The sequence below is a fragment of the Panulirus ornatus genome, chromosome 23, assembly GCF_036320965.1.
Source record: "Panulirus ornatus isolate Po-2019 chromosome 23, ASM3632096v1, whole genome shotgun sequence".
In the NCBI taxonomy this organism is placed as follows: domain Eukaryota; kingdom Metazoa; phylum Arthropoda; class Malacostraca; order Decapoda; family Palinuridae; genus Panulirus; species Panulirus ornatus.
Window position 1 is genome coordinate 13313715 of NC_092246.1, and position 13455 is coordinate 13327169.

General features: G+C 43.0%; 1 protein-coding gene across 1 annotated transcript in view; it reads left to right on the forward strand.

Moving 5' to 3' along the window:
• Positions 1 to 8332: 8332 nt before the first annotated feature.
• LOC139756675 (glutamate receptor ionotropic, kainate 4-like) overlaps positions 8333 to 13455 on the forward strand; it is a 29230-nt gene continuing 24107 nt past the window's right edge. Inside the window, exons 1-2 of the mRNA XM_071676331.1 lie at positions 8333 to 8462; positions 9517 to 9682. Coding sequence (XP_071532432.1) covers positions 8393 to 8462; positions 9517 to 9682 — 236 coding nt within the window. The 5' untranslated portion in view covers positions 8333 to 8392. The remainder of the gene's footprint in view (positions 8463 to 9516; positions 9683 to 13455) is intronic.

A 13455-nucleotide genomic window follows, 5' to 3' on the forward strand; every position in this document is an offset into this window, starting at 1 on the left:
AATCCACTGACAGCACGTCAACCCCTGTATACCACATGACTCCAATTCACTCTATTCCTTGCCCTCCTTTCACCCTCCTGCATGTTCAGGCCCCGATCACACAAAATCTTTTTCACTCCATCTTTCCACCTCCAATTTGGTCTCCCTCTTCTCCTCGTTCCCTCCACCTCCGACACATATATCCTCTTGGTCAATCTCTCCTCACTCATTCTCTCCATGTGCCCAAACCATTTCAAAACACCCTCTTCTGCTCTCTCAACCACGCTCTTTTTATTTCCACACATCTCTCTTACCCTTACGTTACTTACTCGATCAAACCACCTCACACCACACATTTTCCTCAAACATCTCATTTCCAGCACATCCATCCTCCTGCGCACATCTCTATCCATAGCCCACGCCTCGCAACCATACAACATTGTTGGAACCACTATTCCCTCAAACATACCCATTTTCGCTTTCCGAGATAATGTTCTCGACTTCCACACATTTTTCAAGGCTCCCAAAATTTTCGCCCCCTCCCCCACCCTATGATCCACTTCCGCTTCCATGGTTCCATCCGCTGACAGATCCACTCCCAGATATCTAAAACACTTCACTTCCTCCAGTTTTTCTCCATTCAAACTCACCTCCCAATTGACTTGACCCTCACCCCTACTGTACCTAATAACCTTGCTCTTATTCACATTTACTCTCAACTTTCTTCTTCCACACACTTTACCAAACTCAGTCACCAGCTTCTGCAGTTTCTCACATGAATCAGCCACCAGCGCTGTATCATCAGCGAACAACAACTGACTCACTTCCCAAGCTCTCTCATCCCCAACAGACTTCATACTTGCCCCTCTTTCCAGGACTCTTGCATTTACCTCCCTTACAACCCCATCCATAAACAAATCAAACAACCATGGAGACATCACACACCCCTGCCGCAAACCTACATTCACTGAGAACCAATCACTTTCCTCTCTTCCTACACGTACACATGCCTTACATCCTCGATAAAAACTTTTCACTGCTTCTAACAACTTGCCTCCCACACCATATATTCTTAATACCTTCCACAGAGCATCTCTATCAACTCTATCATATGCCTTCTCCAGATCCATAAATGCTACATACAAATCCATTTGCTTTTCTAAGTATTTCTCACATACATTCTTCAAAGCAAACACCTGATCCACACATCCTCTACCACTTCTGAAACCGCACTGCTCTTCCCCAATCTGATGCTCTGTACATGCCTTCACCCTCTCGATCAATACCCTCCCATATAATTTACCAGGAATACTCAACAAACTTATACCTCTGTAATTTGAGCACTCACTCTTATCCCCTTTGCCTTTGTACAATGGCACCATGCACGCATTCCGCCAATCCTCAGGCACCTCACCATGAGTCATACATACATTAAATAACCTTACCAACCAGTCAACAATACAGTCACCCCCTTTTTTAATAAATTCCACTGCAATACCATCCAAACCTGCTGCCTTGCCGGCTTTCATCTTCCGCAAAGCTTTTACTACCTCTTCTCTGTTTACCAAATCATTTTCCCTAACCCTCTCACTTTGCACACCACCTCGACCAAAACACCCTATATCTGCCACTCTGTCATCAGACACATTCAACAAACCTTCAAAATACTCATTCCATCTCCTTCTCACATCACCGCTACTTGTTATCACCTCCCCATTTGCGCCCTTCACTGAAGTTCCCATTTGCTCCCTTGTCTTACGCACCCTATTTACCTCCTTCCAGAACATCTTTTTATTCTCCCTAAAATTTACTGATAGTCTCTCACCCCAACTCTCATTTGCCCTTTTTTTCACCTCTTGCACCTTTCTCTTGACCTCCTGTCTCTTTCTTTTATACTTCTCCCACTCAATTGCATTTTTTCCCTGCAAAAATCGTCCAAATGCCTCTCTCTTCTCTTTCACTAATACTCTTACTTCTTCATCCCACCACTCACTACCCTTTCTAAACAGCCCACCTCCCACTCTTCTCATGCCACAAGCATCTTTTGCGCAATCCATCACTGATTCCCTAAATACATCCCATTCCTCCCCCACTCCCCTTACTTCCATTGTTCTCACCTTTTTCCATTCTGTACACAGTCTCTCCTGGTACTTCCCCACACAGGTCTCCTTCCCAAGCTCACTTACTCTCACCACCTTCTTCACCCCAACATTCACTCCTCTTTTCTGAAAACCCATACTAATCTTCACCTTAGCCTCCACAAGATAATGATCAGACATCCCTCCAGTTGCACCTCTCAGCACATTAACATCCAAAAGTCTCTCTTTCGCGCGCCTGTCAATTAACACGTAATCCAATAACGCTCTCTGGCCATCTCTCCTACTTACATAAGTATACTTATGTAAATCTCGCTTTTTAAACCAGGTATTCCCAATCATCAGTCCTTTTTCAGCACATAAATCTACAAGCTCTTCACCATTTCCATTTACAACACTGAACACCCCATGCATACCAATTATTCCCTCAACTGCCACATTACTCACCTTTGCATTCAAATCACCCATCACTATAACCCGGTCTCGTGCATCAAAACCGCTAACACACTCATTTAGCTGCTCCCAAAACACTTGCCTCTCATGATCTTTCTTCTCATGCCCAGGTGCATATGCACCAATAATCACCCACCTCTCTCCATCAACTTTCAGTTTTACCCATATTAATCGAGAATTTACTTTCTTGCATTCTATCACATACTCCCACAACTCCTGTTTCAGGAGTATTGCTACTCCTTCCCTTGCTCTTGTCCTCACACTAACCCCTGACTTCACTCCCCAGACATTTCCAAACCACTCTTCCCCTTTACCCTTGAGCTTCGTTTCACTCAGAGCCAAAACATCCAGGTTCCTTTCCTCAAACATACTACCTATCTCTCCTTTTTTTCACATCTTGGTTACATCCACACACATTTAGGCATCCCACTCTGAGCCTTCGAGGAAATCCTCCCCTCCTTGTATTAACTTTCTAAAATGGGAAACAGAAGAAGGAGTCACGCGGGGAGTGATCATCCTCCTCGAAGGCTCAGAGTGGGATATATATATATACATATACATATACGAATAAAGTGCAAATGTGCATATGAACGCGCACCTTCATGCAAGTACGAACCTCCGCCAGGATCGAACCCGGGACCCCTGTGCCACAGGCGGGACTACTACCGCTAAGCTATGGGCCTGTCTAATAGGAAGTGACTATTCGAATACTATGTACTCGAATACCCTTCGTCTCATGTTGGTGAGCAACGGGGTCTACACCGGTTATTTCCCAACAGGCGCACATAGCCAGCAGATAGCATTTTACCGACCCTAACTGTACAACGCGGTGGGGTATGAATACGAATAAAGTACATATGAACGCGCACCTTCATGGAACATACAAACCTCCAACAGCCAGGATCGAACCCGGGACCCCTGTGCCACGGGCGGGAATGGTACTGCTAGGCTCACCAGCGTGAGAGGAAGGGTATTCGAGTAAATTGTATTCGGATAGTTATTTCCTAGTGGCCAGGCCCATAGCCTAGCGGTAGCATTCCCGCCTGTGGCACAAGGGTCCCGGGTTCGATCCTGGCTGTTAGAGGTTTGAATGTTCTATGAAGGTGCGTGTTCATATGTATCATTGCCGCCTGTGGCACAGGGGTCCCGGGTTCGATCCTGGCTGTTGGAGGTTTGTATGATATATATATATATATATATATATATATATATATATATATATATATTGTTGAATGTGTCTGATGACAGAGTGGCAGATATAGGGTGTTTTAGTCGAGGTGGTGTGCAGAGTGAGAGGGTTAGGGAAAATAATTTGGTAAACAGAGAAGAGGTAGTAAAAGCTTTGCGGAAGATGAAAGCCGGCAAGGCAGCAGGTTTGGATGGTATTGCAGTGGAATTTATCAAAAAAGGGGGTGACTGTATTGTTGACTGGTTGGAAAGGTTATTTAATGTATGTATGACTCATGGTGAGGTGCCTGAGGATTGGCGGAATGCGTGCATAGTGCCATTGTACAAAGGCAAAGGGGATAAGAGTGAGTGCTCAAATTACAGAGGTATAAGTTTGTTGAGTATTCCTGGTAAATTATATGGGAGGGTATTGATTGAGAGGGTGAAGGCATGTACAGAGCATCAGATTGGGGAAGAGCAGTGCGGTTTCAGAAGTGGTAGAGGATGTGTGGATCAGGTGTTTGCTTTGAAGAATGTATGTGAGAAATACTTAGAAAAGCAAATGGATTTGTATGTAGCATTTATGGATCTGGAGAAGGCATATGATAGAGTTGATAGAGATGCTCTGTGGAAGGTATTAAGTAGATATGGTGTGGGAGGCAAGTTGTTAGAAGCAGTGAAAAGTTTTTATCGAGGATGTAAGGCATGTGTACGTGTAGGAAGAGAGGAAAGTGATTGGTTCTCAGTGAATGTAGGTTTGCGGCAGGGGTGTGTGATGTCTCCATGGTTGTTTAATTTGTTTATGGATGGGGTTGTTAGGGAGGTAAATGCAAGAGTCCTGGAAAGAGGGGCAAGTATGAAGTCTGTTGGGGATGAGAGAGCTTGGGAAGTGAGTCAGTTGTTGTTCGCTGATGATACAGCACTGGTGGCTGATTCATGTGAGAAACTGCAGAAGCTGGTGACTGAGTTTGGTAAAGTGTGTGGAAGAAGAAAGTTAAGAGTAAATGTGAATAAGAGCAAGGTTATTAGGTACAGTAGGGGTGAGGGTCAAGTCAATTGGGAGGTGAGTTTGAATGGAGAAAAACTGGAGGAAGTGAAGTGTTTTAGATATCTGGGAGTGGATCTGTCAGCGGATGGAACCATGGAAGCGGAAGTGGATCATAGGGTGGGGGAGGGGGCGAAAATTTTGGGAGCCTTGAAAAATGTGTGGAAGTCGAGAACATTATCTCGGAAAGCAAAAATGGGTATGTTTGAAGGAATAGTGGTTCCAACAATGTTGTATGGTTGCGAGGCGTGGGCTATTGATAGAGATGTGCGCAGGAGGATGGATGTGCTGGAAATGAGATGTTTGAGGAAAATGTGTGGTGTGAGGTGGTTTGATCGAGTAAGTAACGTAAGGGTAAGAGAGATGTGTGGAAATAAAAAGAGCGTGGTTGAGAGAGCAGAAGAGGGTGTTTTGAAATGGTTTGGGCACATGGAGAGAATGAGTGAGGAAAGATTGACCAAGAGGATATATGTGTCGGAGGTGGAGGGAACGAGGAGAAGAGGGAGACCAAATTGGAGGTGGAAAGATGGAGTGAAAAAGATTTTGTGTGATCGGGGCCTGAACATGCAGGAGGGTGAAAGGAGGGCAAGGAATAGAGTGAATTGGAGCGATGTGGTATACAGGGGTTGACGTGCTGTCAGTGGATTGAATCAAGGCATGTGAAGCGTCTGGGGTAAACCATGGAAAGCTGTGTAGGTATGTATATTTGCGTGTGTGGACGTGTGTATGTACATGTGTATGGGTGGGGGGGGGTTGGGCCATTTCTTTCGTCTGTTTCCTTGCGCTACCTCGCAAACGCGGGAGACAGCGACAAAGTATAAAAAAAAAAAAAAAAAAATATATATATATATATATATATATATATATATATATATATATATATATATATATATATATATATATATATATATATACACTAGCCTGAGTCAGGTGCCCATTTAATTGACTATCTCCTCGGAGTGGACGAACAGCTGAGTTGACTCTGGACCGATTACCGTAACCAGGATTCGAACCTATGTGCTCGACCGTTGGCGGCCTGTGAATGCGTCACGGATTAGAAGAGGTAATGCATAAAGCGAACTTCTACCTTCATCATGAGCTGCGGTCTGATAGATGGCCAACCCTTGTGTCATTAAGAAAGCAGAAAAGTAATTATAAAGAACATCACATCAATGATTGTCGAAAGGACTTGCTGCTTCTGACGTACACATTGTGCTCCTGTTTTTGGCTGCTACACTCGTTGCAGACGATGACGTACAAAAATCTACTTTTTATGGCTAAAGGACTGATTTCCATCATGAGGCTCAGTTAAAGAATCATTAGTTAGGCGGGTATTGATTGAGAGGGTGAAGGCATGTACAGAGCATCAGATTGGGGAAGAGCAGTGCGGTTTCAGAAGTGGTAGAGGATGTGTGGATCAGGTGTTTGCTTTGAAGAATGTATGTGAGAAATACTTAGAAAAGCAAATGGATTTGTATGTAGCATTTATGGATCTGGAGAAGGCATATGATAGAGTTGATAGAGATGCTCTGTGGAAGGTATTAAGAATATATGGTGTGGGAGGCAAGTTGTTAGAAGCAGTGAAAAGTTTTTATCGAGGATGTAAGGCATGTGTACGTGTAGGAAGAGAGGAAAGTGATTGGTTCTCAGTGAATGTAGGTTTGCGGCAGGGGTGTGTGATGTCTCCATGGTTGTTTAATTTGTTTATGGATGGGGTTGTTAGGGAGGTGAATGCAAGAGTCCTGGAAAGAGGGGCAAGTATGAAGTCTGTTGGGGATGAGAGAGCCTGGGAAGTGAGCCAGTTGTTGTTCGCTGATGATACAGCGCTGGTGGCTGATTCATGTGAGAAACTGCAGAAGCTGGTGACTGAGTTTGGTAAAGTGTGTGGAAGAAGAAAGTTAAGAGTAAATGTGAATAAGAGCAAGGTTATTAGGTACAGTAGGGTTGAGGGTCAAGTCAATTGGGAGGTAAGTTTGAATGGAGAAAAACTGGAGGAAGTGAAGTGTTTTAGATATCTGGGAGTGGATCTGTCAGCGGATGGAACCATGGAAGCGGAAGTGGATCATAGGGTGGGGGAGGGGGCGAAAATTTTGGGAGCCTTGAAAAATGTGTGGAAGTCGAGAACATTATCTCGGAAAGCAAAAATGGGTATGTTTGAAGGAATAGTGGTTCCAACAATGTTGTATGGTTGCGAGGCGTGGGCTATGGATAGAGTTGTGCGCAGGAGGATGGATGTGCTGGAAATGAGATGTTTGAGGACAATGTGTGGTGTGAGGTGGTTTGATCGAGTAAGTAACGTAAGGGTAAGAGAGATGTGTGGAAATAAAAAGAGCGTGGTTGAGAGAGCAGAAGAGGGTGTTTTGAAATGGTTTGGGCACATGGAGAGAATGAGTGAGGAAAGATTGACCAAGAGGATATATGTGTCGGAGGTGGAGGGAACGAGGAGAAGAGGGAGACCAAATTGGAGGTGGAAAGATGGAGTGAAAAAGATTTTGTGTGATCGGGGCCTGAACATGCAGGAGGGTGTAAGGAGGGCAAGGAATAGAGTGAATTGGAGCGATGTGGTATACAGGGGTTGACGTGCTGTCAGTGGAGTGAATCAAGGCATGTGAGGCGTCTGGGGTGGACCATGGAAAGCTGTGTAGGTATGTATACACGTGTGTGGACATGTGTATGTACATGTGTATGGGGGGGGGGGGTTGGGCCATTTCTTTCGTCTGTTTCCTTGCGCTACCTCGCAGACGCGGGAGACAGCGACAAAGTATAAAAAAAAAAAAAAAAAAAAAAAAAATGTTGCAAGAATATCTATACGTACAAATGTAAATGCGAAATGATGTAGGGAATTGATAAATACTTAAAGGTAACGTTTGGAAGTTACGCATGGGAAAACGGGTAAAATGCACACACTTTTATTGCGCACACTTTAATGCAAGTTGATGGAGTGTGCTGATACTGTCATGCAGGCTGATGTATTAGGGATATTCCTTACTTGTCAGCAATCGTTACAAAGTACAGAATTTACACCGATGACATATCTTATACATAATCGAGAATGTAACTTGAGAAATTATACATCACCGCAAGCGTAGTATTATTGATATGTAGACAATGTATATGGCAATAAGGGATATTAACTGTCAACAGTGATAAGTTGCTGGAGGGTAAGATTTGACGGAGAGTACAGCTGGTGACGTGCACATGGGTTTTTAATATTCAGACTTCAATATTTTCCTGTGAGAGATTCCCAGCCCAGCAGAAGACTCTAGTACAAATCTTAACTTGATTTCAGTTTGGATGATAATCTTGTACTGCCGGTGACATAATCTATATTGTATTGTTTGGAAATTATAGATGTTAGATATTATCTATATCATTGGCGTGTAGTAGATATATCTTTTTGAACATATGTGATGTGGGAGTGATGACCACTGGCATGTATAAGCCTCATACAATCATTTCAACACTGTCATAAAGTCTATGTATGATCTTAGCTCATTTACTTCAGAAGAATAAACATTATATACTTGATATTTCGATTCGACAGTCACTATCAAATGTTTTTGTTATTTGTTACGTTTTTTAATCTTCTTCAGTAGAGAGAAGTGAGCGTGTGAAGGTATATGGAAGGTGTCTTTACTGCAACAGAGGAGAGATGGGAGTCCAGCTTCTCCAACAGTTGGATCTGTCCTCACACGTCCAATGGCACGACATCCTCTTCTACGGTGCGTCATCAAGATACAAGGACTCCTTACCTGTTTATCACCTTTTTTTATTTAGTGATGAACTTACAGAATAACCTAATCGTTCTGGGAGAAAAATGAAAATATTGATTGGAATCGATAATATACAAGAAATTCAGGTGCACAAATGTGCATTTTCCATGAGCTTCCTTGACGGCAGATACCAACTTGATTCGACACCCAGTTTTCTAGAGCGTGTTGTATTAAACCTAGATTTCAGGGTATGCATGGTTCCCTCTGTAACTTTTCAGTAGATGCAGCTTTTAGAGACCTTCAAACCAGCCTTGAAATGTGATGCTGTCCCCAGTCAATCACTTATATAATCACGACGCCATTTATCAAGACGAATGTTTTATGAAGCCTGGGTTTCTTCTTAGATACCGGTGGTAAATTGGTTAGAAATCTTCAAAAAATATTCTTCTCCGATGCCAAACTCGTACAGAAGACTTAGCAACAAGCACCTCACTTTTCATCTCTCATATGAAAACTATTAACAAGAAATTAAGATGACGAGTCAGCCTTTATTGGCTTTATCGGAATTCTGTTCAAAAGTGCATTTTCTGCTGAAGTTTCCTCAATTGTTAAGAACAAACAAAAGCTTATTCTTTAAATAGTCGTCAGAAAATCAGTTATATACTTTGATATGTCATTGATATATATAAAACAAAAATGTCTATAGAGTGGTGCATTCTTGACTCATAGATGCTAAGAAAAGCAAATACCTGCTTGCTTAAAGTCTTCCATTCCTTTACACGGATCATTTATATTTCGGATTGGTATAGCGAAGAGCTGTTGTATTATCTATACCAAGATCTATCATTCTTAAACTGATCAAATATATGTTCAGTGTTTTATGTAGAGCTGAGCGGAGCATACTGAAGATATATTTTCCCGACTTGGCAATCTGGTAATCTGGTAAGTCACTCCAAATGTCCTGACGGAATTACTTCTAATAAGAACGAAATTACATTCATCTGACGAGGTAGACTGAAGGGTGAGGTAGATTTTCCTCGTATGTTTTCCGTCCTGTTTTCAGACAAACTTCAGGACTTTATGGGCCACACTGTGAGGGTCGTGACGCTCAGTTACTTCCCTTTCATCGCCTACGAGAAGGACAGCGCCGACCCGGACGGCCCATTATCACTTCTGGATTCCCTTGATTTTCGCATCCTCACTACTGCCGCTGCTCACCTTAACTTTAGGTAAGTGTTTTTTTTTTTCCTTTTATTTTTAAGTTTTTACTCAGACATAATTTTGGCGTTTTTATAAAGAGCAGTTGACCAGTGAAGGACCAACCCCGTCTGTAGGGGTTTACAATATGGTCGGTCACTCGTTTCCAGTGATTCTGTACGTAACGAGCAGGTTCCCTGTTCACTATCCTGACCCTCTTAAGGTCGTGGGGGGAGGAGGAGGAGGAGGAGGAGGAGAAGGAGGAGGAGGAGGAGGAGGAGGAGGAAGAGGAGGAGGATCAGAGTGAGAACGGGATCTGAGGAAGAAGATAGATGGGACCTTGGCAGAAGGGACCCTCGGCTAGTAGCGGTAACCTCATAGGCAGAGGAATTATCAAACGATGATTAGCAGTCTGAGATTGTTCCCCCGAATCATTTTGCGTCCTGCTTGTTAGGATGACTGGCATTAATGTTTTGCCTCGTTGGGTTATCGCCGACGGGCAAAGCCTGACGTCTACTGAAACCTTTCATCGGGGACAATGACATAATTACAGCCAGGGTGCATTACAGAATCTAATGAGAGAAAAATTTAAGGCCCATTTCAACAATGAAGGCTCGGTTTCCTGACAAGAACAAATGGTCTTTCAACGTTGAAACCAAAGTAGTAATGAGAAAAAGTACATCGTGGAACAGTTTTTTATTATTATTTTCTTTTTATTGCCGTCTCTCGCGTCAGCGAGGTAGCGCAAGGAAACAGACGAAAGAATGACCCAACCCACCCACATACACATGGATATAAATACACGTCCACACACGCAAATATACATACCTATACATCTCAACGCATACATATATACATATATACATATGTACATAATTCATACTGCCTACCTTTATTCATTTCCATCTCCACCCCGCCACACATGAAATAACAACACCCTCCCCCCAAATGTGCGCGAGGTAGCGCTAGAAAAAAAAAGCCAACAAAGGCCACATTCTTTCACACTCAGTCTCTAGCTGTCATGTAATAATGCACTGAAACCACAGCTCCCTTTCCACATCCAGGCCCCACAGAACGTTCCATGGTTTACCCCAGACGCTTCACACACCCTGGTTCAATCTATTGACAGCACGTCGACCCCGGTATACCACATCGTTCCAATTCAATCTATTCCTTTCACGCCTTTCACCCTCCTGCATGTTCAGGTCCCGATCACTCAAAATCTTTTTCACTTACTCTTTTCACCTCCAATTTGGTCTCCCACTTCTCGTTCACTCCACTTCTGACACATATATCCTCTTGGTCAATCTTTCCTCAATCATTCTCTCCATGTGACCAAACCATTTCAAAACACCCTCTTCTGCTCTCTCAACCACACTCTTATTACCACACATCGCTCTTACCCCATTATTACTTACTCGATCAAACCACCTCACAGTACATATTGTCCTCAAACATCTCATTTCCAGCACATCCACCCTCCTCCCCATAACTCTATCTATAGCCTATGCCTTGCAAACATATAACATTGTTGTAACAACTATTCCTTCAAACATACCTATTCTTACTTTCCGAGATAATGTTCTCGACTTCCACACATTCTTCAATGCTCCCAGAATTTTCGCCCCCCTCCCCGACCCTATGATTCACTCCGCTTCCATGGTTCCATCCGCTGCTAAATCCACTCCTAGATATCTAAAACACTTCACTTCCTCCAGTTTATCTCCATTCACACTTACCTCCCAATTGACTTCTTCCTCAACCCTACTGTACCTAATAACCTTGCCCGTATTCACATTTACTCTCAGCTTTCTTCTTCCACACACTTTACCAAACTCAGTCACCAGCTTATGCAGGTTCTCACACGAATCAGCCACCCGCGCTGTATCATCAGCGAACAACAACAGACTCACTTCCCAAGCACTCTCATCCACAACAGACTGCATACTTGCCCCTCTTTCCAAAACTTTTGCATTCACCTCCCTAACAACCCCATCCATAAACAAATTAAACAAACATGGAGACATCACACACCCCTGCCGCAACCAACATTCACTGAGAACCAATCACTTTCCTCACAAACCTTACATCCTCGATAAAAACTTTTCACTGTTTTTAACAACTTACCCCCACACCATATAATCTTATTACCTTCCAAAGAGTATCTCTATCAACTCTATCATATGCCTTCTCCAGATCCATATATGCTCCATACAAATACATTTGCTTTTCTAAGTATTTCTCACATACATTCTTCAAAGCAAACACCTGATCCACAAACACCTCTACCACTTCTGAAACCACACTGCGCTTCCCCAATCTGATGCTCTGTACATGCCTTCACCCTCCCATATAATTTCCCAGGAATACTGAACAAACTTATACCTCTGTAATTTGAGCACTCACTTTTATCCCCTTTGCCTTTGTACAATGGCACTATGCAAGCATTCCTCCAATCCTCAGGCACCTTACCATGAGTCATACATACATTAAATAGCCTTACCAACCAGTCAACAATAGAGTCACCCCCTTTTTAAATAAATTCCACTGCAATACAATCCAAACCCGCTGCCTTGCCGGCTTTCATCTTCCGCAAAGCTTTTACTACCTCTTCTCTGTTTACCAAATCATTCTCCCTAACCCTCTCACTTTGCACACCACCTCGACCAGAACACCCTATATCTGCCACTCTATCATCAGACACACTCAACAAACCTTCAAAATACTTACTCCATATACTTCTCACATCACCGCTACTTGTTATCTCCTCCCCATTAGCTCCCTTCACTGAAGTTCCCATTTGTCCCCTTGTCTTACGCACTTTATTTACCTCCTTCCAAAATATCTTTTTATTCTCCCTAAAATTTAATGATACCCTCCCACCCCAACTCTCATTTGTCCTCTTTTTCACCTCTTGCACCTTTCTCTTGAACTCCTGCCTCTTTCTTTTATACTTCTCCCACTCATTTGCATCATTTCCCTGCAAAAATCATCCAAATGCCTCTTTCTTCTCTTTCACTAATAATCTTACTTATTCATCCCACCACTCACTACCCTTTCTAATCTGCCTAGCTCCCACGCTTCTCATGCCACAAGCATCTTTTGCGCAAACCATTACTGCTTCCATAAATACATCCCATTCCTCCCCCACTCACCTTAAGTCCTTTGTTCTTACCTTTTTCCATTCTGTACTCAGTCCCTCCTGGTACTTCCTCACACAAGTCTCCTTCCCAAGCTCACTTACTCTCACCACTCTCTTCACCCCAACATTCTCTCCTCTTTTCTGAAAACCTTTACAAATCTTCACTTTTGCCTTCACAAGATAATGATCAGACATCCCTCCAGTTGCACCTCTCAGTATATTAACATCCAAAAGTCTCTCTTTCGCGCGCCTGTCAATTAACACGTAATCCAATAACGCTCTCTGGCCATCTCTCCTACTTACATACGTATACTTATGTATATCTCGCTTTTTAAACCAGATATTCCCAATCACCAGTCCTTTTTCAGCAAATAAATCTACAAGCTCTTCACCATTTCCATTTACAACACTGAACACCCCATGCACGCCAATTATTCCCTCAACTGCCTCATTACTCACTTTTGCATTCAAATCTCCCATCACTATAACCGGGTTACGTGCATCAAAACTACTAACACAGTCACTCAGCTGCTCCCAAAACACTTGCCTCTCATGATCTTTCTTCTCATGCTCAGGTGCATATGCACCAATAATCACCCATCTCTACCAGCTTTCAGTTTTTCCCATATCAATCTAGAGTTTACTTTCTTACACTCTATTACA